The sequence below is a fragment of the Tympanuchus pallidicinctus genome, unplaced genomic scaffold (genome assembly GCF_026119805.1).
Source record: "Tympanuchus pallidicinctus isolate F22 unplaced genomic scaffold, pur_lepc_1.0 scaffold4, whole genome shotgun sequence".
NCBI lineage: Eukaryota > Metazoa > Chordata > Aves > Galliformes > Phasianidae > Tympanuchus > Tympanuchus pallidicinctus.
The window spans coordinates 379,940-404,303 of NW_026294758.1; the positions used below are offsets into that span (position 1 = coordinate 379,940).

The window sequence follows — 24,364 nt, forward strand, 5'->3', positions numbered from 1 at the left end:
TGTATGAGACCATGCTTTTGTTAAGTGGAAGAATCAACTTGATCTTTTCTTCAGAGCTAATGGATTGGGTGAGCATCTTCATCTCACTTTCTCCAGTTTGAGAAGGTGAACTTACACAGTCCTTTAAGTAATTTCTGTTATTTCAGGTACTAGCAGGATCAGCTATCTGAGTAATGAGAATAACAGCTTCCATGATGGAATCAGATTTGCAGTGTGTTTCAGAAATACGCTTCTATTTGAGGGGGGGGGAAAGTTTCTGTGCCTCTTTCCTGCAGTGGATTTTGTGTGTAAATATTTGTGTTAAAGTTCCTTTATTCCTGCAAAGTATTACTTTGACCTCCACGTGAAAGTGTTTTTTCTGTTTTGTTAGAGCTCAAAGTCCCCTTCAAAATTCCATAGGAAACAAACAACTATGTGTGATCTGTCACATATTTTAAAATAAATTGAAACAATGCTTTTATGTAATTAATATAAAAGGCATTTTGCTACCTTTTTGCATTGCAAAATAAAAGAAATGTAACATCCCACTGGAGCATAAGTACCCAGCGTTTGCACATACATCATAGTGATGACCAATACTTTGCTCGACACATCTCCACTCAATAGCTGTTTGTAAATTACGTGCTTTAGTGGCATTGAGGCTGTTCCATACAAGTACTTTCTGTTTTAAGATCTCACAGGTGTCTAGCAACAACTGTCTGTTTAGCTGTGCCGTGGCAGCAGTTGCCCATGCACACTGCCAGAACTGCTGGCTCATCTTGTCAATTATCTGTATATTAGGGATGGCTAAGAGCTCACATCAGACTGTAACTTTCTCAAGTTATGCTTGATCATGTTAATAATCTACGGATTAGGATTTCCTAAGAGTGATTTAATTCTGAGAGGGTCTATCACATCAGTAATATTAAAACGTCATGCTAAGCCCTGTCGTATGAGTAAAAAAATTGTCTCAGTGACAGAATTACCCTGGTTTTGTTTTTGTATTTTGCAAACTCAATGGTAAAAGGAATTCAGGAGAACAAAACCTGTGTGACCTGCTGTAGGGAACCTGCTTTGGCAGGGAGTTGGACTCGATGATCTCTGGAGGTCCCTTCCAACCCCTACAGTTCTGTCATTCTGTGATTCTGTGAAAAGGTAAATGATGTGTAAATGATGTGCTGTACAAGTCCATGTGCCCGTATGGATGTGACCCTTAGTCTGCTTTACTCCTTGAGGTAGTCTCAGAGCAGTGTTCTGCCTGGATAATACGATATGCATAGCTTTAGCAAACAGAATGCAAAAGCCATGTGTAACTCTGAAATGGGCACCATTCGCAACCTGTATGCTGGTCTCAGCCCTTTCTGGAAATGAACCACAGCATTGCCATCACTGGCTGTTCTTTTTAGCTCCAGCACTTGGATGAACTGTTACTTGCAGATTCGTGATTTATTTTGCCTTACGGTCTGATGTACTTCCAGCTCAACAAGGCACCTTTTGCTGCTCTGTCTGCTGTGGAGCTGCCAAATATGCGGTAGGAGAGCAGTGCTACCGTGTGTGGCACAGCACTGCTGTGAGCAGGCACGTGGCTCAAGTTTTGATTCTCCACAGGCATGACAAAGGAAAGACTTCCAAGAAGAGGTAGTATTTACAGAGTAGATTGTGTAATATATTTGCTTCCCTGCCAGCCCCCCTAAAAAAAAAAAGAGTGGGGTTTCTGTGAGACAGCATCCAGTCCAAAAGATGCTTGTCTTTTTTTTTTTTTTTTTTCTTCCAGAACTTGTGTTTCTTTGCCTGTTAGTGACTCCTCATCGTGCAGCTCTGCAGAGGACACCTCCTGCACATTAGATATTTCAGTTTGTTTCTTGGCCACATGGCTTAATTCTGCTCCTAAGGTGCATTTGTTGCTTTATTCAGCGTTTAGAAAGATGAGTGCTAGGTGCCTGTGCTTGGACATACACATGCACTGAAGGGTTTCTTGGGACTGTTCGATAAGAATGGGAAAGTGATAGCCCTGAGATATTCCAAAGCTGGCATGGAGTAAAGAGCTCTGATCACCGTACTGTGGTGTTGATGTGATGTGTGAGAGGTGAGGTCCGAAGTTTTGGGATCCGTTTTTGGAAGCTGCCGACTACTCAGAATGTCCCAGGGCATTCCAAAGTGAGAAGCCTATGGGGCAGAATAGTTTGTAAAAATAATGGTGTGAGAAGAACTTGGGAAGGTGTTTGTCAGCAGTTACAATATAAGGTATCAGACATTTCTTCAAGGACATGTTCTGGTTGATGTCACTTGTTAGAAAGCTGGGGAAGAAAATCAGTGTGCCTGAAAAGATGCAGCGTTCTTAGGGAATATGTGAAAAACCTGTGAGGAGAGAAGGTGCAGAGTTAACGTGTTGGCAGTGTGAGGAAAATGCTTCTAAAATGCAGTCAGTAAAAGGCAGTGCAGGTTGAAGCTGCAATTTTAAGCAATTTTAAGGAAAAAGGCTGAAATGATTGTTAGGTAACAGAATCACCATCCACCCAACGGCGCTGTGCAGCATCGCACCCTCCACCAGCACTGTCTGCTGCTTCCTTCTGCTCCCAGAGAGGTGTGCTTGGGAAGCCCTGCCAAGTAAGCGTTAAGAGCAGCCACCCCTGAAGTTATTCACAACACAGCGCTCCCTCTTCCTCCTCCTCCTGCAAGCATCGAGAAGCAATCCGTGCACGCGCAGAGGTTGTGGAGAGGAAGCTGTAAATCATTGGGAATGACAGTAAAAATTACAGTCTGGGCGTCGTTGGGCTCCCTGGCACTTTGAGTAATAACGGTGGCCAGGCCGTAGTTCCCCTAATCTGCCAACTTCACAGGCTTTGCAAATGTGTGCGCTCAGCTTAGTGCAGACATGAGCGTGTGAGTGTGCACGGCCAGCACCGCGCTGCGCTGTGCTGTGTGCTGTGTGCTGTGTGCTGTGAGCTCTGTGCTGTGTGCTGTGTGCTGTGTGCTGTGCTGTGTGCTGTGAGCTGAGTGCTGTGTGCTGTGTGATGTGTGCTGTGTTGTGTGCTGTGTGCTGTGTGCTGTGTGCTGTGTGCTGTGCTGTGTGCTGTGTGCTGTGTGCTGTGTGCTGTGTTGTGTGTGCTGTGTGCTGTGCTGTGTGCTGTGCTGTGTGCTGTGCTGTGTGCTGTGTGCTGTGCTGTGTGCTGTGTGCTGTGCTGTGTGCTGTGCTGTGTGCTGTGCTGTGTGCTGTGTGCTGTGTGCTGTGTGCTGTGTGCTGTGCTGTGTGCTGTGCTGTGTGCTGTGTGCTGTGTGCTGTGTGCTGTGTGCTGTGCTGTGTGCTGTGCTGTGTGCTGTGTGCTGTGTGCTGTGTGCTGTGTGCTGTGTGCTGTGTGCTGTGTGCTGTGCTGTGTGCTGTGCTGTGTGCTGTGCTGTGCTGTGTGCTGTGTGCTGTGTGCTGTGTGCTGTGTGCTGTGTGCTGTGCTGTGTGCTGTGCTGTGTGCTGTGTGCTGTGTGCTGTGTGCTGTGTGCTGTGTGCTGTGTGCTGTGCTGTGTGCTGTGTGCTGTGTGCTGTGTGCTGTGCTGTGTGCTGTGCTGTGTGCTGTGTGCTGTGCTGTGTGCTGTGTGCTGTGTGCTGTGTGCTGTGCTGTGCTGTGTGCTGTGTGCTGTGTGCTGTGTGCTGTGCTGTGCTGTGTGCTGTGCTGTGTGCTGTGCTGTGTGCTGTGTGCTGTGTTGTGTGTGCTGTGTGCTGTGTGCTGTGCTGTGTGCTGTGCTGTGTGCTGTGCTGTGCTGTGTGCTGTGTTGTGTGTGCTGTGTGCTGTGTGCTGTGCTGTGCTGTGTGCTGTGTGCTGTGCTGTGTGCTGTGTGCTGTGTGCTGTGCTGTGCTGTGTGCTGTGTGCTGTGCTGTGTGCTGTGCTGTGCTGTGTGCTGTGCTGTGTGCTGTGTGCTGTGTGCTGTGCTGTGCTGTGTGCTGTGTGCTGTGTGCTGTGTGCTGTGTGCTGTGTGCTGTGCTGTGCTGTGTGCTGTGCTGTGTGCTGTGTGCTGTGTGCTGTGCTGTGCTGTGTGCTGTGTGCTGTGTGCTGTGTGCTGTGTGCTGTGTGCTGTGCTGTGCTGTGTGCTGTGTGCTGTGCTGTGTGCTGTGTTGTGTGTGCTGTGTGCTGTGTGCTGTGTGCTCTGTGCTGTGTGCTGTGTGCGGTGTGCTGTGCTGTGCTGTGTGCTGTGTGCTGTGTGCTGTGTGCTGTGTGCTGTGCTGTGCTGTGTGCTGTGCTGTGTGCTCTGTGCTGTGTGCTGTGCTGTGTGCTGTGTGCTGTGCTGTGTGCTGTGTGCTGTGCTGTGCTGTGCTGTGTGCTGTGTGCTGTGCTGTGTGCTGTGTGCTGTGTGCTGTGTGCTGTGTGCTGTGCTGTGTGCTGTGTGCTGTGTGCTGTGTGCTGTGCTGTGTGCTGTGTGCTGTGTGCTGTGTGCTGTGTGCTGTGCTGTGTGCTGTGTGCTGTGTGCTGTGTGCTGTGCTGTGCTGTGTGCTGTGTGCTGTGTGCTGTGTGCTGTGTGCTGTGTGCTCTGTGCTGTGTTGTGTGTGCTGTGTGCTGTGTGCTGTGCTGTGCTGTGTGCTGTGCTGTGCTGTGTGCTGTGTGCTGTGTGCTGTGTGCTGTGCTGTGCTGTGTGCTGTGCTGTGTGCTGTGTGCTCTGTGCTGTGTTGTGTGTGCTGTGTGCTGTGTGCTGTGCTGTGTGCTGTGCTGTGCTGTGTGCTGTGTGCTGTGCTGTGTGTGCTGTGTTGTGTGTGCTGTGTGCTGTGCTGTGCTGTGTGCTGTGTGCTGTGCTGTGTGCTGTGCTGTGCTGTGTGCTGTGTGCTGTGCTGTGTGTGCTGTGTGCTGTGTGCTGTGTGCTGTGCTGTGCTGTGTGCTGTGTGCTGTGCTGTGTGTGCTGTGTTGTGTGTGCTGTGTGCTGTGCTGTGCTGTGTGCTGTGTGCTGTGCTGTGTGCTTTGTGCTGTGTGCTGTGTGCTGTGTGCTGTGTGCTGTGTGCTGTGTTGTGTGTGCTGTGTGCTGTGCTGTGCTGTGTGCTGTGTGCTGCGCTGTGTGCTGTGTGCTGTGTGCTGTGTGCTGTGTGCTGTGTGCTGTGTGCTGTGTGCTGTGTGCTGTGCTGTGTGCTGTGTTGTGTGTGCTGTGTGCTGTGTGCTGTGCTGTGCTGTGTGCTGTGTGCTGTGTGCTGTGTGCTGTGCTGTGTGCTGTGTGCTGTGCTGTGTGCTGTGCTGTGCTGTGTGCTGTGTGCTGTGTGCTGTGTGCTGTGTGCTGTGTGCTGTGCTGTGCTGTGTGCTGTGTGCTGTGTGCTGTGCTGTGTGCTGTGCTGTGTGCTGTGTGCTGTGTGCTGTGTGCTGTGTGCTGTGTGCTGTGTGCTGTGTGCTGTGCTGTGTGCTGTGCTGGCTGTGTGCTGTGTGCTGTGCTGTGTGCTGTGTGCTGTGTGCTGTGTGCTGTGTGCTGTGTGCTGTGCTGTGCTGTGTGCTGTGTGCTGTGTGCTGTGTGCTGTGCTGTGTGCTGTGTGCTGTGTGCTGTGCTGTGCTGTGTGCTGTGTGCTGTGCTTTGTGCTGTGTGCTGTGTGCTGTGCTGTGTGCTGTGTGCTGTGTTTTGTGTGCTGTGTGCTGTGTGCTGTGTGCTATGCTGTGTGCTGTGCTGTGTGCTGTGTGCTGTGTGCTGTGTGCTGTGTGCTGTGTGCTGTGCTGTGTGCTGTGTGCTGTGTGCTGTGCTGTGCTGTGTGCTGTGTGCTGTGCTGTGTGCTGTGTGCTGTGTGCTGTGTGCTGTGTGCTGTGTGCTGTGTGCTGTGCTGTGCTGTGTGCTGTGCTGTGTGCTGTGTGCTGTGTGCTGTGCTGTGTGCTGTGTGCTGTGTGCTGTGTGCTGTGTGCTGTGCTGTGATGTGTGCTGTGCTGTGTGCTGTGTGCTGTGTGCTGTGCTGTGTGCTGTGTGCTGTGTGCTGTGTGCTGTGTTGTGTGTGCTGTGTGCTGTGCTGTGTGCTGTGTGCTGTGTGCTGTGTGCTGTGTGCTGTGCTGTGTGCTGTGCTGTGTGCTGTGTTGTGTGTGCTGTGTGCTGTGTGCTGTGTGCTGTGTGCTGTGTGCTGTGTGCTGTGTGCTGTGCTGTGTGCTGTGCTGTGTGCTGTGTTGTGTGTGCTGTGTGCTGTGTGCTGTGTGCTGTGCTGTGTGCTGTGCTGTGTTGTGTGTGCTGTGTGCTGTGTGCTGTGTGCTGTGTGCTGTATGCTGTGCTGTGTGCTGTGTTGTGTGTGCTGTGTGCTGTGTGCTGTGCTGTGTGCTGTGTGCTGTGCTGTGTGCTGTGCTGTGTGCTGTGCTGTGTGCTGTGTGCTGTGTGCTGTGCTGTGTGCTGTGCTGTGTGCTGTGCTGTGCTGTGTGCTGTGTGCTGTGCTGTGTGCTGTGCTGTGTGCTGTGCTGTGCTGTGTGCTGTGCTGTGTGCTGTGTGCTGTGCGCTGTGTGCTGTGCGCTGTGCTGTGTTGTGTGTGCTGTGTGCTGTGTGCTGTGTGCTGTGTGCTGTGTGCTGTGCTGTGCTGTGTGCTGTGTGCTGTGTGCTGTGTGCTGTGCTGTGTGCTGTGCTGTGTGCTGTGCTGTGCTGTGTGCTGTGTGCTGTGATGTGTGATGTGTGCTGTGTGCTGTGTGCTGTGCTGTGTGCTGTGCTGTGTGCTGTGTGCTGTGCTGTGTGCTGTGTGCTGTGTGCTGTGTGCTGTGTGCTGTGTGCTGTGCTGTGTGCTGTGTGCTGTGTGCTGTGTGCTGTGTGCTGTGTGTGCTGTGTGCTGTGCTGTGCTGTGCTGTGTGCTGTGCTGTGCTGTGTGCTGTGTGCTCTGCTCTGTGCTGTGTGCTGTGCTGTGCTGTGTGCTGTGTTGTGTGTGATGTGTGCTGTGTGCTGTTCTATGCTGTGTGCTCTGCTGTGTGCTGTGTGCTGTGTGCCGTGTGCTGTGTGCTCTGCTCTGTGCTGTGCTGTGTGCTGTGTGCTCTGTGCTGTGCTGTGTGCTGTGTGCTCTGTGCTGTGCTGTGCTGTTCTGTGCTGTGCAGTGCTGTGCCGTGCAGAGCAGTGCTGTGCTGTGCAGTGCTGTGCAGTTCTGTGCTTTGCAGTGCTGTGTTGTGCAGTGCTGTTTTGTGCTGTGCCATGCAATGCTGTGCTGTGCAGTTCTGTGCAGTGCTGTGCAGTGTCCTGCTGTGCTGTGCATTGCAGTGCAGTGCTGTGCAGTGCTGTGCTGTGCTGTGCAGTGCTGTGCTGTGCAGTGCTGTGCAGTTCTGTGCAGTGCTGTGCTGTGCAGTGCCCTGTTGTGCAGTGCAGTGCAGTGCTGTGCTGTGCTGTGCTGTGCTATGCTTCAGCGAGACCTGGACAGGCTGGAGAGCTGGGCAGAAAAAAAACGGATGAGGTTTAACAGAAGCAAGTGTGGAGTCTTGCATCTGGGGAGGAATAATGGCATGCACCAGTACAGGTTGGGGGATGAGCTGCTGGAGGGGAGCTCTGCAGAGAGGGACCTGGGTGTCCTGGTGGACGACAGGTCGGCCATGAGCCAGCAGTGTGCCCTTGTGGCCAAGAGGGCCAATGGCATCCTGGGGTGCATTGAAAGAGCGTGGCCAGCAGGTCGAGGGAGGTGATCCTCCCCCTCTGCTCTGCCCTGCTGAGGCCTCATCTGGAGCTCTGCGTCCAGTTCTGGGCTCCCAGTACAAAACAGACAGGGATCTCTTGGGAAGAGTCCAGCGGAGGGCCACCAAGATGGTGAGGGGCCTGGAGCATCTGTGCTATGAGGAAAGGCTGAGTGAACTGGGGCTGTTCAGCCTTGAGAAAAGAAGGCTGAGAGGGGACCTGATCCAGGTCTGTCAGTATCTGAGGTGTGGGGGCAGAATGGCGAGGCCGGACTCTTTTCAGTGGTGAGTGGAGACAGGACAAGGGGAAACGGCCGGAAACTGCAGCATAGGAAGTTCTGCACCAATGTGCGAAGGAACTTCTGTGCAGTGAGGTGAGGAGCACTGGAACAGGCTGCAGGGAGGGGGGGGAGTCTCCTGCTCTGGAGATGTTCAAGACCTGCCTGGATGCCGACCTGTGCAACCTGCTGTAGGGAACCTGCTTTGGCAGGGGGTTGGACTCGATGAGCTCTGGAGGTCCCTTAAAACCCCTACAATTCTGTCATTCTGTGATTCTGTGATGCCGTGCAGTGCTGTCCTGTGCTGTGCAGTGCCGTCCTGTGCAGTGCTGTGCTGTGCAGTTCTGTGCCATGCTGTACTGTGCAGTGCAGTGCTGTACTGTGTTGTGCTGTGCAGTGCTGCGCAGTGCCCTGCTGTGCAGTGCTGTGCTATGCAGTGCTGTGCTGTGCTGTGCAGTGCTGTGCAGTGCAGTGCAGTGCTGTGCTATGCAGTGCTGTGCTGTGCTGTGCAGTGCTGTGCTGTGCTGTGCAGTTCTGTGCAGTTCTGTGCTGTGCAGTGCTGTGCAGTGCTGTGCTGTGCTGTGCAGTGCTGTGCCACGCTGTGCAGTGCTGTGCTGTGCTGTGCAGTGCAGTGCTGTGCTGTGCTGTGCTGTGCAGTGCTGTGCAGTGCTGTGCAGTGCTGTGCTGTGCAGTGCTGTGCTGTGCCGCGCTGTGCAGTGCTGTGCCGCGCTGTGCAGTGCTGTGCAGTGCTGTGCTGTGCTGTGCAGTGCTGTGCAGTGCCGTGTGTGCTGTGCAGTGCTGTGCAGTGCAGTGCAGTGCCGTGTGTGCTATGCAGTGCTGTGCTGTGCAGTGCTGTGCAGTGCTGTGCTGTGCAATGCTGTGCTGTGCAGTGCTGTGCAGTGCTGTGTGTGCTGTGCAGTGCAGTGCTGTGCCGTTTGTGCTGTGCAGTGCTGTGCTGTGCAGTGCAGTGCAGTGCAGTGCCGTATGTGCTGTGCAGTGCTCTGCTGTGCTGTGCAGTGCCGTGCTGTGCAGTGCTGTGCTGTGCTGTGCTGTGCTGTGCAGTTCTGTGTGGTTCAGTGCTGTGCAGTGCCGTGCTGTGCTGTGCAGTTTTGTGCTTTGCTGTTCTATGCAATGCCGTGCAGTGCAGAACTGTCCTGTGCAGTGCTGTGCACTGCCATGCAGTGCTGTGTTATGCAGTGCTGTGTTGTGCAGTGCTGTGTTGTGCAGTGGTGTGCAGTGCTGCACAATGCTGTGCCATGCCGTGCAGTGCTGTGGCCACGTCGGGCTGTGGATGTGTGGCTGTTCCCCACCCACTTCACAGCTTGTGGTCCTTCTTCCAGCCGTGTACTAAAAGGTTTCTTTGTACGCCAGGCCATTTGTCCATCATTGTCTGGGGTCCAAGCGGTGGTAAAATACCCTGTCACCGATCCCCGGCGCCCTGAATGGCAGCTTCTCTCCGGACAATTGGCGGCGGTGCCGAGAAATATTCCTGAGAGGATTATTTAACCTTTCAATTTAGGGGGCACAAAGCCCTGCTGATTAATGAACTTTCTGATGGGTGCCGATAAGCGGATCTATTTCTTTATTTCCTCCAGAAGTGATTCCTTCTCCCGTCCCATATTACTATAATCTTAAACATAAAAATGCGGCAAATAGATTAAAAAACAGCACTAAAGAGTTTATCTGGCTGGCAAACTGAAGGAGCTAAATTAAAATTGGTAATGAAAGCGGTGGCTGAGCCCTGTATATGTTTTTAAATGCGGCGTGTATTTTGAAGAGACTTATTCTCCGCCTGCCTGGTAATGACTGCTTTTGGTGCGCGGTCCGGGGCTGGCTTCTGTTATCCCCCCAAAAAAATGAGTTGTGTTATCTGGATGACTGCAGACACATATGCATCCCCCTTTCTCACTGCATGGGCAGACAAGGTCGATAGCATTACAAGGTATTTGTGGCAGTGCTTGTTTCAGTTTTCAGAGCTGCCAGTTTTCAGCCAGATTTGAATTACAAAAGAAGAAGCTGGCATGAAAATTGAAAGGGTTTATCGGCTAGTCTGAAGCCTCATAGCACATTGCTTATTTATGCAGTCCATTTGCACCAGGAAATGTAAAAAGGAAATACATTTTAAAAATAAGGTCATAAAGACCCGAGATATGTTTAAGATGGCAAATAAAATATAGATACCTATAATATCTTTCCAGGAAACGATTTCACTTAATGTCACGCGTTGCTTCGGAGCAGCGTTTGTGTGGCTGTCATAAATTTGCACGTTCGTGTCGCTGCCGAGATCGTCCCCGGGGATTAAGGAGGAAGTGTTTGCTAACTTACTTTAAAATTAAAATGGAAGAAAGAGAGGTTTGTAGTTTGAGAGCTACGTCAGAAATAGTTGGAGGGTAATGCACCATCCCATTTAAATAACGCTTTGCATCCCGTGTAAAATTAGCCATGGACGAATGGATAGATGCCACCACCTTTGGAGAAAATTGGGATGCCTTTTAAACCACCACGGTTCTGAGGCATTCGGGGATTGTGTTGTTGTTATCCTTCCCATCTTGCATATATTCGCGTTCTGTACAAACTTGAGATTTCCTTATCCGTTTTTCATGAGAGACTTCTTGAATTAATATTTTAGTGTATTTTTCTCTGCTCATAAGAGTATCAAAAGATTACATTAATTTCCTTCGAGTGCGTGATGTATTTTTTGTCTTTCACTGTAACGTTCTGACATAGTGGATTGTAGATGCTATTTGCATCTATTTAAAATGCATTAAATAAAGGTGTTTCTGTAGGAAACGTCCACTTTACAGTGCCTGCTGTGGACTGAGTGTGTTACGTTCCTTCTTCTGGAAAGGGCTTTGGATTTTCTCACTGTACATCCAGAAATAAAATCCTGCCCATTTGATATAGATTATTTAGCGTAAGGGAATAATAAAAAAACAGTTTAGTGATACTGCTGTTTGTTGGATATTTCACTGTGCTTTGTGGGTGTTAGGATATGTTTGGTAAGCTCGTTGACGAGAAGCAAGTTGCAGTGAGATTCTTGGGTGCAGTTGGGACAGAGCAGCTCGCTGCCTGGGGGAGTTCCACCACTCCTCTTGGAAAAGCAAGTTTTTTCAGGCAGCCAGCAAGATGGGGAAATTAAATTTGGTAAAGAAATGATGTATTTATGATTGTTTGGACTTGTGGGGTCCAAACTGAAATCGAAACACGAAATGTGAATGTTTCTGATGTATTAGTATGCATCGAGCCCAGTATGTTTCTCTCATGAATTTTCATAAGGATTTTTACTACGTAGAGCATGTGGCTTAATGATGCAATCACCTGATAGACTAGGAGGACTCCAAAGGAGACGTTCTGGTCTGTTGTGTACATAATACTTGTTTCAAAAATCTGCCTAATTAAGGAATTACCCAACGGAATGCGGGTCTGTTGGGTGCAGGACATGGTTAAAGAAAATAACAACATCAAAAACCTTTCGTATAATTACAGTATAACGCAGTATCTTATATTGGCAGTTTGTAATATACAGAAATGATCCCAACCTGCCACTGTTTCGGTCGGTATACAGATAGATTATGGTAATTTGTAAAGGGAAAATAAATGCATGTTTTTCCGTGTTGGACCCGTTTGGATCATTTCCCTGTCCAGTCCTAGTGTGCAAGATGCAGCATGCGGTGATTCAGTTGATAATTGTCTTCCAGTGGCTCAGGAAATTGGGAAAGTCTGAGTGCTGGTGAGTTTTAGTCCAAGTCTTACGCCTTGTTCACCTCTCAGAGTGGGAATACTGCACTGCGTGGCACTCGTACGCTTGTTTTGTGGAGCACCTTCTTAGCTCTTGAGGCTCAGGCACTGATGCACTCTGCCCACACAGCCCTTGACCCCTTCTTTCTGCAGGCCATCATTCGTCTTTGGAGCGCGGCAAAAAGAAGAGTAAAACCAAACAGACAGGCCAAGTGTGAGCACAGCCAGCAGTGTGCATGAGGGGCATTGAGAGGTTTGGGGTGCTGCAAAGCAGCCTTGCAGCAAGAAGTCCTGAGGTGCTGTAAGGAGGTTGCAGAATTGCTGTCTCACAGTGGAGCTGCCCCGATGACTGTGATGGAAAACACAGAACAAGGGTGGGCCTCACGCGGAGGTGGAACAGCAGCTGATAGAAGCAGACCAAGCGATGGAAGGCGCAGCCTTGGTGTCGTCTGGTGGTGTCACCTCTGGGTGGCACTGGGAGCTCTTCTGTGATGTGCCTGGATGTCAGGGGCTTTGTTGCTTCTCCAAGTGTGGCTTGGAGAAGAGACTGATCAGCCTGAGTCAAGTGCATCCTCACCAGTTCCTGGGGTTGGCTGTGCACTGGTTGGGCTGTGGCTGCATCTGATGATTCGGGAGGTCAGACGAGTGGCCTTGTATGAGCCTGAATTGTGAAGGATGCCAGTTAAGCATCGTCCTTTACTTGCAGAGCTACTCTCGTGTGTGTCTTCAAGGTGTGCTTGTCAGGCAGGGGCTCTTGGAGTTGCACACAGGTCCCACTTCTGGCCCTTGGCACCGGTGCGGCGCACGCGTTGCGTGCAGCAGGGAGAAATTTACACAGCGGAGGTGGGAAGGTTGTCCTGAATTAGGCAGATTGCAGGCCCTAAGGAGTAATGAGCTTCGTAACGGCGAGCCCTCGTTGGATCCGAGTCGCAGCAGATAAGGGGAGCTCAAGGTCACAGAGGTAGCTGCCCAGCAGGTCGATTTGCATAAAAAATTACTGTCAGAAATAGGCCAGTGAGGCAGCCCTGGCATTTTGATCTCTTGGCCTTTGTCATGGAGATTCCTAGTTGAGAAGGGAGGAAGGCCAATGTCCCAGATAATGATTAACTGTTTTAATGGCATTCATTCATTCATTCCACACTAACTACTCATGCAGAAAAAAGGGTTATGTAAAATGACATTAGAAGAAAAATCATTTGTAATCGTTGCATCAGGCTGCACTTTGAGGAGACATTAGGAGTAAATCCATGGCGTGGTAGGCTTATGCTTTATCTTCTGATATTTACTGAGTTTACTGGTGCATGAAAAGCTTTCAGCAAGAATAGCAGATGGGATGGACCTTTCATAGGTAATGCTATCTACCAGGTTATTACTTCTATATATTGATAGTGAAGTAATCTCCAAGATATCACCCTACAAATATAGATTATTTAAATGTTTGTAACAAAAAAAAAAATAACATAGAGAAGCTACGTTCATGAATACTTTATTTTGTGCCCATATGGCTGGAGTCTTCAGATGCTTTTTTAAGCCTTAAGTAGTAAGAAAACAGAGGGTTTATAACATAGGTTTCCTTTTTGTTTGGCTACGGAAGGAAGTAAAGTTATGTAGAGTTGTAATATGAGCAGTGAGTATTCCGCTTCAATTTCTTTCCCTAAATGTGACCTTTCTCATTAACTGGACAAAAGGGAGCGGGGAGGAGGAAGGGGCTGGCTTGGGCCAGAGCAAGAGGTTGTGGTCGATGGGTGTATGTCCATAAGTGGGGGAGGCTTAAGCACTCTTGTACAGCAGAAAAGGAAAACATCTGGGCATCTCTTGCACGCGGTTGTTCTGAAATGTGGGAAAGCAGCTCTGCGTGATCCTATTGGTGGTGTGGGGCAGCTCACAGCACAGGCAGCTCTTGGTGCAGCTGTTGGCTTTTGAGTCTCTGTAAGCGACTGGGAGCTTCAAGTGCATAGAAGTGTACACCAGTGTGTACGAATGTCAAGTGCAATTCATGAGTCAGGTGAGTTCTTATCTGCTGCTGTGTATTTAACTTTTGGATTAGAATGAGGCACCTGCTGGAGGAGTGCATGCACGCAGTTTCTTACTAACGTGGCCATATAAATCACTGCAGTGCTCTGGAGAGCATGCTCCATGCCCGCTGGCATCCATACGTCTGGGACTGATTTTCAAAAGAGCAGTGCAAAATAGTGGGAGACCCTCCTTCTCTTTCTCCCTGGAAAGTAGTAGCGTTTGGAGCCCAAAAGAAATACTAATGAAGTTTCAGTACAAGAGCACCAAGAGTGGCCAAAATCGTAACGGCGCTGGAGGAGCCCTATTCAGCATTTTTCCAGGCAGCATTTTAGAATTGCTTCTCTAGGATAATGCGTGTTTTTTGTAACTTTGCAAAGACCAAGCAATACAATCAAGCCATTTTCAGGTGGAGTTGTGGCGCATATTATGGACTAGCTGGCAGAACAGTGATGGTGTGGTCTGGGCTTTATTTTTCACCACTGTATGGTGCTGCCATTCTGGTTGTGGGAATCTCTGTGGGGCAGATGGGTACTGGCTGAAGGAGTGCTCTGGGGCCTGAGCAGCCTCCCTGTGCGGGCATCAGCTGACAGCAGCTTTGAAAACAGATTTTCTAGAGGTGAAATGCCGTGCAGTAGGAATGCAGAGGAGGGTCTCAACTGCAAGATTTATCTCTGCTCTCTAGGAGCCCTGGCCAAAGGGGAGATTGTTGCTGGGACAACTGTCCGCGTTGAAAACTATTTAGGATATGGATGATTCTTCCAAAACACAGAACCCATAGATCTTTCCTCAGGTGTATGCAGAGGTTTGACGTCTTTCTTTGCTATGTTAAAAGGAACAACCTGAAAAACTAAACCAGCTTAGCAACTTAATAACATACCACTGGAGAGCTCTCACTGTAAGACATGGATGAGAAATATGTGAGAAATCACTTCGCTGGTAAATTTTTTATGATCTGGGGAGCATGGATCTGCAACACATCCTTAAAGTCAAGGCTGAAGGGGCTCACAGTCAGGTGACCCTACCCACCAAAACTTGACATGAGAAGATTTCTGTCCTTTCTGCCTGCTTCTGAAGCACTGCTGTCACTCTTGGAGGCTGTGCATGAGGACACAGTGGCTTTCACAGTGGATGAGTGCAGTCGTAAGGGTTTAAAGACAAAAACCTCTCGGTTGTCTTGAGAGGTGTGGCAGGTTCCTCCTGAGTGACTGTGCTTCTTGCTGTGGTTTTTGGAGCAGGCGTAGGTTTGGGAGCGCAGCCAGTGGAAGCGCCGTGTCTCAGTCGCATCTCTGCCGCATTGCTCTGAGCTCTGCTAGGAGGAATGCGCTCTGCAGTGACAGCTGTGGCCATGCAGCTGGTGGGGGCAACACCTGGTGGCCCCGACCCTCCCAGCGGGACTACAGGGCATGCGTGACAGGCGGCCAAGGCTGGAGGAAGGCAGGAGGGGGGTGGATAAATCGGCAGCCCGTGTGTCTGTATTCAGGGCCAAAACAACATGGCCGGGCAGAATGGATGCTGAGCATTCAGTCTCCAGTCTCTTCCCGTCTCACTTGTGGTGCTCACGGTTACATTGCTCTGCATAATTGCAGTAATGTCAGGAACGTGGTTCTTTTCAAACTCAGTATTCCAACAGCAAGTAGGGACAGGTTGATTTAAGCATAATAAAATTATGCAGTCATTTAATGTATTTTCAATTTGGCATCTGGAATACTGCCTGACCCAACTGTCACCAATTTCTCTCTTTCAGACAAACCCTGGACCAATCAAGGCAGCCAGTTCCCACTCTGAGCACTCTGCTGCCGTGTACTGCTACAACTGCTCCCGGAAAGGACATTTTGGATATGTAAGTCTCAGCAGCCTCTGCTTCAGTGCTGGCTGTACCTCTGGAATAGAAATTCATCCCTATCCACAGATCATGGCTGGAGAAAAGAGCTGGAGCAGTCAAGCTAATGTTGCACGCAGGGTTGCTCTAATGAAACATTTGTGAGTCTGCAGCACTGTTGAAATCAGCGTAGGCCATCATGCAGTGATTTCACACAATGATCTGATTTTAAAGGTGTGGAAAAAAAGGAGGAGTTACTGAGTCAGGTTTATTGGTTTGGTTTTTAAGTTGGGAGAAAGAATATGTAATGGACAGATACTAAACAGAGCTGTATTTTTTCCCATTTCTCACACGGTTTATGGAATGAAGCTTGCTGCCACATTCAACATCACAAAAGGTTGCTTACAGCAGTCAGCCCAGCAACTGGAATTGCTGTTTTGGGAATTCTCCATTTCTGCCTCTTCTGAGGATCCCAGTTTGTAGCAGCTGAAGTAAGCTTACTGGCATGCTGCAAGGTGCAGAGGTGGTGATCATGAGCAGTAAAAATTGGAGTTGTGCTGCATCTTCTGGTATTAGTTCCAAATGTTACCACCTTTTCTAACCTCCCACCGTGACAAGTGCAGCTCTGGCCGTGCAGATATCTAGCTCAAAGGGTAAAGGGGTTTTTTAAAAGTTCAGTAGCCGCAAATATTCTAGGAAATGAGTGTTACATGTGTGTTGGTTAAGCTTATTGTTTCCTATTGCTTAGAGAGAGTAAATTGTCAGCTAATTCCTTCTTGCGTGCTCTGTGTGTTCACTCCTGAAAAGCATGCCACTATTTTCATCTAAATTTGTAATCTCTGTGGATAATAAGTGGGACAGGTAGGGCAGCTTTGCCTGCGTGTTCTCCTGGCTGATCCAAAAGAGGAGGAAAGAAAAATTTTGATGCCAAGCAGTCTTTGGAGACAAATGAAGGCATTCTCTTTGAGCAGTATGTTGAGGCCGTTGCGTGTAATATGGACACGCTGCTGCCTTCACAGATGCCTTGGAAGAGGCAGGCAATAAGTGGCTCTTCCAGTCCAAACCAGGTAAGAGGCACCAGCAGCCCGGTGTAACCTGTGGGAAATGCGAGCACTGCAGGCATGACCTTGGCTGCGGTATGAGATCCAAATCCTTGCCTTTGTGTGCAGGGTGTCTGCTGAAGACATGGCCCCACGTGTGATGACAGTTCAAGACCTTGGCACTGTAGTCAAGAGAACCATCTTGTTCTGTCTGCTATATAAGACTTCAGTAAGATATTCAGTAAATAAAAGTTTCCTTAAAGATAGCTCTGAAACCAAACAAAGACAGAATAAAGCCACTGCCAGAAATGTATACACTGAAATGAAGGTATGCAATGAGACCTGGATTGGCATGCTTGAACAAAAAGTGAAAGTGATCATTGGCAGTGGACGAAGAACAGTTTACAAAACTGCCCTAAAAATGGCATTCAAGGAAGGCAGCAATGGTTACATGGTTACAAATGAGCTTTGAAAATAATTAGTTCATTTCTGGGAGATGATGGTTGTTACTTGGATGGAATAGGTACAAATTGTATAACACAAGTAAGGGAACAAAATGAGACAAGAGCAACATTTTACAGTTATCAGTGTTAAAGATAAGAGTATTTTCCCTAGCATGTGAGGAGCAGAGATAGCCTCAGAAGTGGCTGAATGAAAATTGAGAAGTCAGTAATAATGCAGAAGGGCAGAAATTCTCACCAGATCTTCCAGTATGCACAGAAAAGCATCCCAGATGTGCACTGCATTGTATAATGATCAGTGGGTATTTGCCTTCAAATCACAAAACCTTCTCTTTGCAAATGGCTGTAGGAATGGGGCTGGTGGTCTGCTATGCATATGTATGGAGATCCAGCTGGACAGGCAATATGTGTGAGATTTGTAGCTCTCACTGACCAAGAAAACTGAGGTCAAAGTCCGTGTCTGCACTGATGCAGTGAGCAGCCCTGCCAGAGCTTGAAAATCCTGGCTACAATTAAAAGAAAAAAGTTTGGGGTTTTTTGGAGGTTATTTTGTTGTTTTGTTGTTGTTTATTTTGTTTTTTTGGAGGTTTTTTGTTTGTTTTTTTAGTTTGTTTTCATTGGAAATTTGTTATCAGTAAACATTACTGGTAATGATAAGCATCTCTTAACATTTTTTTCCCATTTCTGCACTGCAGGAACCCTCCTGCACTGCCTTTCTTGAGCATTTAAAGCAGAGGAATAACAGACTACCAGGAAGAGAAGGCTGCTGCTGTTAGTTTTGTGTGGACAAAACACAGCGCTTCCCACAGCAGTCTGCTTCTTTTCATGGTGCCATTTAATCTAGCTTAGGAACATCTGAAGTTCTGTTTCTTTGTTAGAAGCAACTCAGGCAAGAGCAAAGAAGTTGGTAAATCCTGGAGTTAACTGCACAGTTTGTGTGAGAAGGTGACTGTGGAGCACACGTGGGGGGTGTGCAGAGATTGAAGTAATTATGGCATTAGCTGCCAAAGGTTCCAACGCCTGGCAGTTGTGCTCGCTGTATTTGCTGCGTCATTTATTAATGCGGTTGTATTTTTAAACTCTACATAATGAGCTGCAGTGCTAATAAGGGAAAAGATCTTGTTTTCTTTAGTAGACTTCCCATCACAGTCCATTTTGAACCATCCGCACCTCCAAACCATTGTGTTTCAGAGTCCCTGGCAAAGATGTGCTCTTCTGTGGGACATCTGTGTAGGAAGGTTGAGGAGGAGGTAAACCAACCAGGGACACAGCCCCTTATTCAGGCTGCAGCAAGTTTTTAAGGCAGCGTGGATAAGGAGCTGACCAGTAACTGCAGATGTGCTTTGCATTCACATCACAATACGCCAGTCACACAGAAAATTCCTCCTGCAGGCTGGCAGCAGGTTCTGCTTTCCATTCTCTGTCTGTCCCCTCCAGTGGCAAACACTGTCCCAAGAGTACTGAACAGTACAAAGTGTGTGGCAGCAGTGGCAGCTCACCTGGGAGGAAGGGCACAGCACGGTGCTTGCTGGACATGCAGTTGATTTTTCAGTGAAGTTATGTTTCAGCAGAAAAGAGGAGTGCTAATTTTGGTGGCACACAGTTCACTAATGCTTCCATGTCAACAAGTGAGCAAAACGAGAAGTGATGAAGGGCTGTATTTCTGCAGGGCAAGCCAAAGGTGTTGTGTAGCATCCTAGCCACTGCATTTCACAGCTATCACAGGAGGAGAAATGTGCCTTGAGGTACTCCTGCAGAAAGCCAAACCGTGTTGCTTTCAGTAACCTCCGTGGCAATGCTTACATTTTCTTCTGTTCAAGGTAGGCAGGCAGCTTTGTGCCCAGCACGAAGCCTGCTCTGAGTTAGGTGCCATTCACAAGAAGCAGAAGTATTTCAGCTGTTCATTTCACTGCCCTCCTCTCCCCTTAAACCTGAGGAGGTAATTAGGAGTGGTGAGGAAGGAGGTGTCTTTGTGGGGTGTGCTGGGTGCCTGCGGTCACTGAGTGGCTGAGGTGTGCAGAGTGAAGTCTGGTCTGACCCAGCAGTGCTCCCTTGAAGGACACCACAGAAAATAATCCTTCTTTTGACTTCAGCCCAGCAAAGGCCATTTAAAGATGAGGTGAGGATATGAAATACGTATGAAATGCATTTTTAATGTATTGCTCCTCTAAAAGGGAGAGAGGAGAGTGCAGAAGGACACACAGGGAAAGGGAGTCCTAGAGGCCTCGTATGGCTGAAGTCACAAATGCAGGAAGGAAAGCTGCTTAGATGGCGTGGAGATGCAGTGAGCAAAAGCTCCTCGTAGTTTATGGGGAATGGCAGGCCCAGAGTTCATTACATCTGGGCAGCATCCAATAAGTGGAGAGCAAATCCATAGGGAGCATAGCCAGGCCCACAGACATTGCCAAAACACTGTGAGTGCAGCAGGGAAAAAAACACATTCCTCAATGAAGTGTTTGTGACGTGGGCTCACGTGGATGTGATCCAGGGAGCAGTGGGTGGTTCAGGGCTCTCTTCCCAGCACACCCGATGTCTTTGCATGGCAGAACCTTTTGTGGCGTTCTACTTTGTTCTGCATCTGTAAGAAAGTGACACACAGCTCTGGCAGTGTGCAGAGGGGGCTGCCCTGGCCTGGGCTCCTCCTCGTTGCCTTTTCCTTCCTTTAACCCCCTCCACACCTTTTGAATGTGCCACATTTCTGCACCTGCATTTCCCTCCAAGGGATACAGGTTGAAAAAGCCCCCTCACAGCTGGAGGGGTTGACCTGAGGAGATGAGGCTTGTGGTCGTGATGGAGAGCAAGTTGCAGAGGCAGCAGTGGGAGCTGGCCCAGCTCGGGCAGGGCGCCCTGCGCCTGCATCTCGCAGCATGGCTGGCGCGCATTCCCCTGGTGTCTACCTGCTTCTAGTTCTGTGCCTTGAAGACTGCTGCAGATCAGTAACAAGCGTGGGAAGGCACGTGAGTCCTTCCACTTGCTGCAAGGCAGCTGCAGGTTGGTTCATGGAATGTTTTTCTTTGTGCTGAAAGAACTGTTGAAAATCAGTAGAATTATCAGTTTTTAAAGAATTGGTTGCAGCATCCTCTGTAGGTACAGACCAGCACCTGCAGAGTCCTGCTCATTTTGTTTCCCATGAAATCATAACTCAGCCTCATCTAGTGATTTAAAATGTGTTTTGCAGGAGTGCTCAGAGAAGCGCATGCGTGGAAGCATGTTCCCTGCTTCTCCATTCATCCACTACTACGATGATGAATGTGACCTCAAGAGGAGAGCAAACAGGTTAAAAAGAAAGATCACAGGTACAGCACATTTTGGGAGATCCCTTTTTATTTTCAGTTCTGTGAAATATTTTCTCCCGGGCTTGCTGCTTTCTGAAGTAGTGCTGAATTGTTTCCATGTCTTGGGAGAAGCTGTAGGAATTTGGAAAGGTACTCCAGGAGTAGTAAGAGGTTTGTGACCTTAATCTTCTGTGTACCATGGAAATACATCATTTCAATGCCCCTAGGTGAGTGTTGTCAGATGTTTTAATTCTGCTGACATTGAAATGCTAATAAACTAGCAAGAGGAGGCTTAAACTGTAAGTCAGTAAGCTTCTTGTCTATGGACAATAAAAAAACACCTCAAAAAAATCTACCAAATTGAGACACCCTGTACAGGGAAAACTACAGTGGCTCTAGCACGGGGCTTCAGGTTTTCATTGCAGGTACTGAAGTGAGCTGATCTGTTTTACAGAACTGCAAGAAGCTGGCCTTCTGCCATTACAGCCAGAGACACCATGGCAGGAAGAAAAACATGGAGGGCACAGCTGCAAGAAAAAGCCTTGGGAGGAGCACAATAAACGTAACAGAAATGAGCATCGCAAGAAGAAGAAGTCGTCATCCCAGGCAGACAAACAGAGAGCAAAAAGACACAGAAGTGAGGTTGAAAGGGGCCACGAGATGGAGGACGACTTCCCTAGAGGGTATCATAAGCAGACATCCAAGGGCAGCAAAAAACATCACAAGTCTGTTCTCCAGGCACATGGCAGCAAGAAGGAGTATGGCCAGCAACTTCCGGAAGCTGCTAAAAGGAAGAAGAAAAGGAAAAAACAGAGGGATGCTAGTCCTGATATCAATGAGAATTTATTCCTTATAAAACAGAGGAGGAAAAAGTCTAAACAGAAATCCTCCTGCTGGTGAGGAGGTAGATGGGAAGCACTGACAGTTGCTGGCCCTGATTCTGCCTGTTCTTTGTTTTTGTCACTCCTTACACACTGAATTTGAGTATGTCCCTGAGTCTGGGTGGACATGCCCAGGCCCTAGTCACACAAGAAGCATCCTTCTCTACTTCCAAAAGAGATGCTTTGTCTGTTGTGCGCTGTTCACTTGGCAGGGAGCATTTAGTATTTGTGTCTGGAATTACTGTACTTTTTCAGCAGTCCTCGTGTAAGTTTGCTGCCTTTGCTTGTAATGTGAGGGGCTGGGCTGGGGAAGGCCCTTGCTGCTTTGGGTAGGATTTGTTTCTTTGCTGGTGAGATGTAGCTCTGATAGCAGGATCTTGGCACGGCACTCGTGTTGACACTGAAGGTAAGCTTTTGCATGAGCAGGAGCTGGGTCCATGTGTGCAGATGTGCGTGTTCCCATCAGCTGCTCTCCAGGGCACATCCTGTCCCTTCGAGAAGCTGCTGTGAAGGTGTTGCTTTAAGCTTTGGGAAGTGACGGTCTCCAGCCTTGCTCTGCAATGCAGGTCCACCACCATCAGTGCCACAGCTCTGGGTGCCAAGCGTGGGCAAGCTCTGACTGACCACATTCCACCTCTTTGCTGTCTGGCTAGAACAGCAGGAGAAAGCAGCTAAGAAAATACAGCAGAGTGTACATCTCATGTTAGATATGTCACTGTTCCCCTTGGTGTGGGAGTTGTGTCTGCAGAAATGGTAGAGCATGAAAAGTGTGTTTGATTCCAGACACGATGCGCTAAAATTTAATAATTAAAGTTATTTGTAAGACAGTTATTTTTGTACTGTAGAATTGGACGTTTATGTTGTTTAAAGTTTTGTAACAACAAATGCTTGACCAAATGAATAATTCAAATAAAAATTTACATGGGGGATATCCATAACCACTGATTTGCTCTACATTGTCTCATTGGCAAGCAGAACTACTTAAGAACACACTGTCTGCTTCCCCTATTTTGAGCTGAAACTACAGCGCTGCCAGGAGATTTCCTGTTTTTGTGGGTTCAGGACCTGTGCTGCAGCATACCACTACTTTTGCCAAGCAGAAGGAAGCAACTACCTGCACGTGTTCGTCAAGTTAGGCATCCTCTCTTTCTGCTTACAGAGAAATTGGAAAGAACCTGCAAGTTGTGCAAATGCATGGGTATAGGAGGAGGAGAAATCAGAAGGGTATTGCAGTACAGAAAAATGGGGGCTGTCTTTCTGCCAGAACTGTTCCACTCTCTGTAAGCTCCCTGCTTTTTGTTTTTTTCAGGGTCCCAAATGACAACCCCGGTATTTCAGTGCCATATTGTCTCTGTCCAGAGCTGTTTTTGGCAGACCTAAACCCATGTAATGCTTGAGAACTGTCAGGACTTGTCAAGGACATCTTATTCAGAACCCAGTGCCCAGTTCTGAGTAAGTGCCTTCGTGCTGGTGGCTGAAATGTCTTTCTTCTCAACTTCATCAATTACCTGATTAAAAACTTCCTTTTGGCTGAAAAAAATAAATCACTTTCACCTCTTATTAAAAATATATACATCCTGAAAAGACCCCAACACTGAACTCACCTTCTCCCACGTGTTGTGCTTTACATCCCTTTTTATTCACCAACACATTTTTCTATTTGAACAAAAGTCTCCAGCAGCCTTCATCTGGCACAGCATGCAGACTGGTAGATACAGAAGGAGAGTTTTGTATTCAGTATTTAGGTCAGTTCCAGCTCATCCAGCAGTTGCCCCATTCACTCAGTGGCCACCTGGAGCTTGAGAGAATGCATCCTCAGAGCTTCTGTCCTGTAGCACTTCCTTGGACAGAAGTGTTGTGATTCAGGGAGTTCCTGATTCTCCATCTACAGGTGATGGGCAGCTCAGAAATCGGCAGGTGCCACTGTGTGTGTGGCTGTACCCCTGCACATCAGCAGCCTGTAGGGCTGCAAACCGTATGCACTAAGAAAGTGTGAGCAGAAGATGAATCTCAGAAGGCTGCATGCTGGTGGTTCTGCCCGCAGAGAGTACTGGAAAGCACAAAACTACAATAACAGGCAGGGGAGAATTCCCTTAAGCTGTAGTGAGGCAGATTTTAGGGCGTCTCCCGGAATTATTTTCTTTGCTGTTTTTGAGGCAAATGTTCAGTAATATCTTTGTTGTAGTTTGATTTGGTTTTCGTTTAAGACAGAAGTGGGCCAGTGGAATTTTGGCCTTGTCATTCTCTACGTTGCACAATAGTGTGTCTGTGCTCTGGAGAGTTTTCACATTCACCGTGCTCATTTACTGAAGAACATCACGAGCAGGGAGACCTCTGCTTCACTCCTCCAAAACTGAAACTGCTGTGTTTTCTGCGGTGTCCGAGAGACCAAGGACAGAACAACAAACCGCAGTTAACGTCAGAGAGAGAGGGAGAAGAGTCCTTGATCCATATAGGAGGTGTTTTACAGCTGCTGTGCTGTGTGTTGTGAAGGAAAACTTCACAGCCACTCCTGGACAGGAAAACCAGAGGAACTTTCTTCTGGTGCCACCTGGGAGGTGATGCTCTTGAGAGGTTCCCCATGGAGATCTTCTCTGTGTCTCTATCCCTGAGAACCCTCAACTAAATATTCTGTTCCTCATTTGCAAAGCATCCCACAAGGAAACAGAAAGGCCAGTGTACTTGCTGCTTGTGCAGGTGTTATGCAATGGCTTAATGTGATGATGGGTTATTTAGCAGGCTAGCAAATGTGAGAGGCAACAGTGGTAATGTGAAAATGATACGCACTGAAAATGCCCAACCTAGGGAAATACCGAAGTGTGAAAGTACCAACATTGCTGAACTTGCGAGGCTGCTACATGAACTCGTTATGTATTTACATTGAATTAATGTTTACTAACAATAAGGGAAGAGAACCTTACATCATCTACCTGGCCTTGTGCAAAGCATCTGACAGTGTCCTGCACAACATTCTTGTCGCTCAATTAGAGAGAGATGGATTAATGGATGGAGCGGTTGGTGGACAAGGAGCTGACTGGATGGGGACACTCAAGAGCTGTGGTCAACACAGTTACAAGTCAGAGATTCATACTGGGACCAGCACTTTTAGCATCTGTCAGTGATGTGGACATTGGGATCAGATGCACACTCAGTAGGTTTGCTGACAACGCCAAGCTGAGTGATACGGTCAACACGCTGGAGGGAAGGGATGCCATCAGGAGGGACTGGGACAAGCTTGAGAGGTGAGCCCGTGTGAACCTCTCCATACGAGGTTCTGCACGTGGACTGGGGCAATATCAAGCACTC

General features: G+C 48.4%; 2 protein-coding genes across 7 annotated transcripts in view; both read left to right on the forward strand.

Moving 5' to 3' along the window:
- ZCCHC7 (zinc finger CCHC-type containing 7) overlaps positions 1–21,996 on the forward strand; it is a 114,374-nt gene extending 92,378 nt beyond the window's left edge. For all 6 annotated transcript variants that reach the window (XM_052701460.1, XM_052701458.1, XM_052701457.1 and 3 more), the window contains 3 exons: positions 15,327–15,422; positions 20,081–20,198; positions 20,632–21,996. In XM_052701460.1, coding sequence (XP_052557420.1) covers positions 15,327–15,422; positions 20,081–20,198; positions 20,632–21,077 — 660 coding nt within the window. In that variant the 3' untranslated portion in view covers positions 21,078–21,996. The remainder of the gene's footprint in view (positions 1–15,326; positions 15,423–20,080; positions 20,199–20,631) is intronic.
- The window catches only part of SLC25A51 (solute carrier family 25 member 51), a 292,109-nt gene that overhangs the window by 198,363 nt on the left and 69,382 nt on the right, over positions 1–24,364 (forward strand). The window lies entirely within an intron of this gene.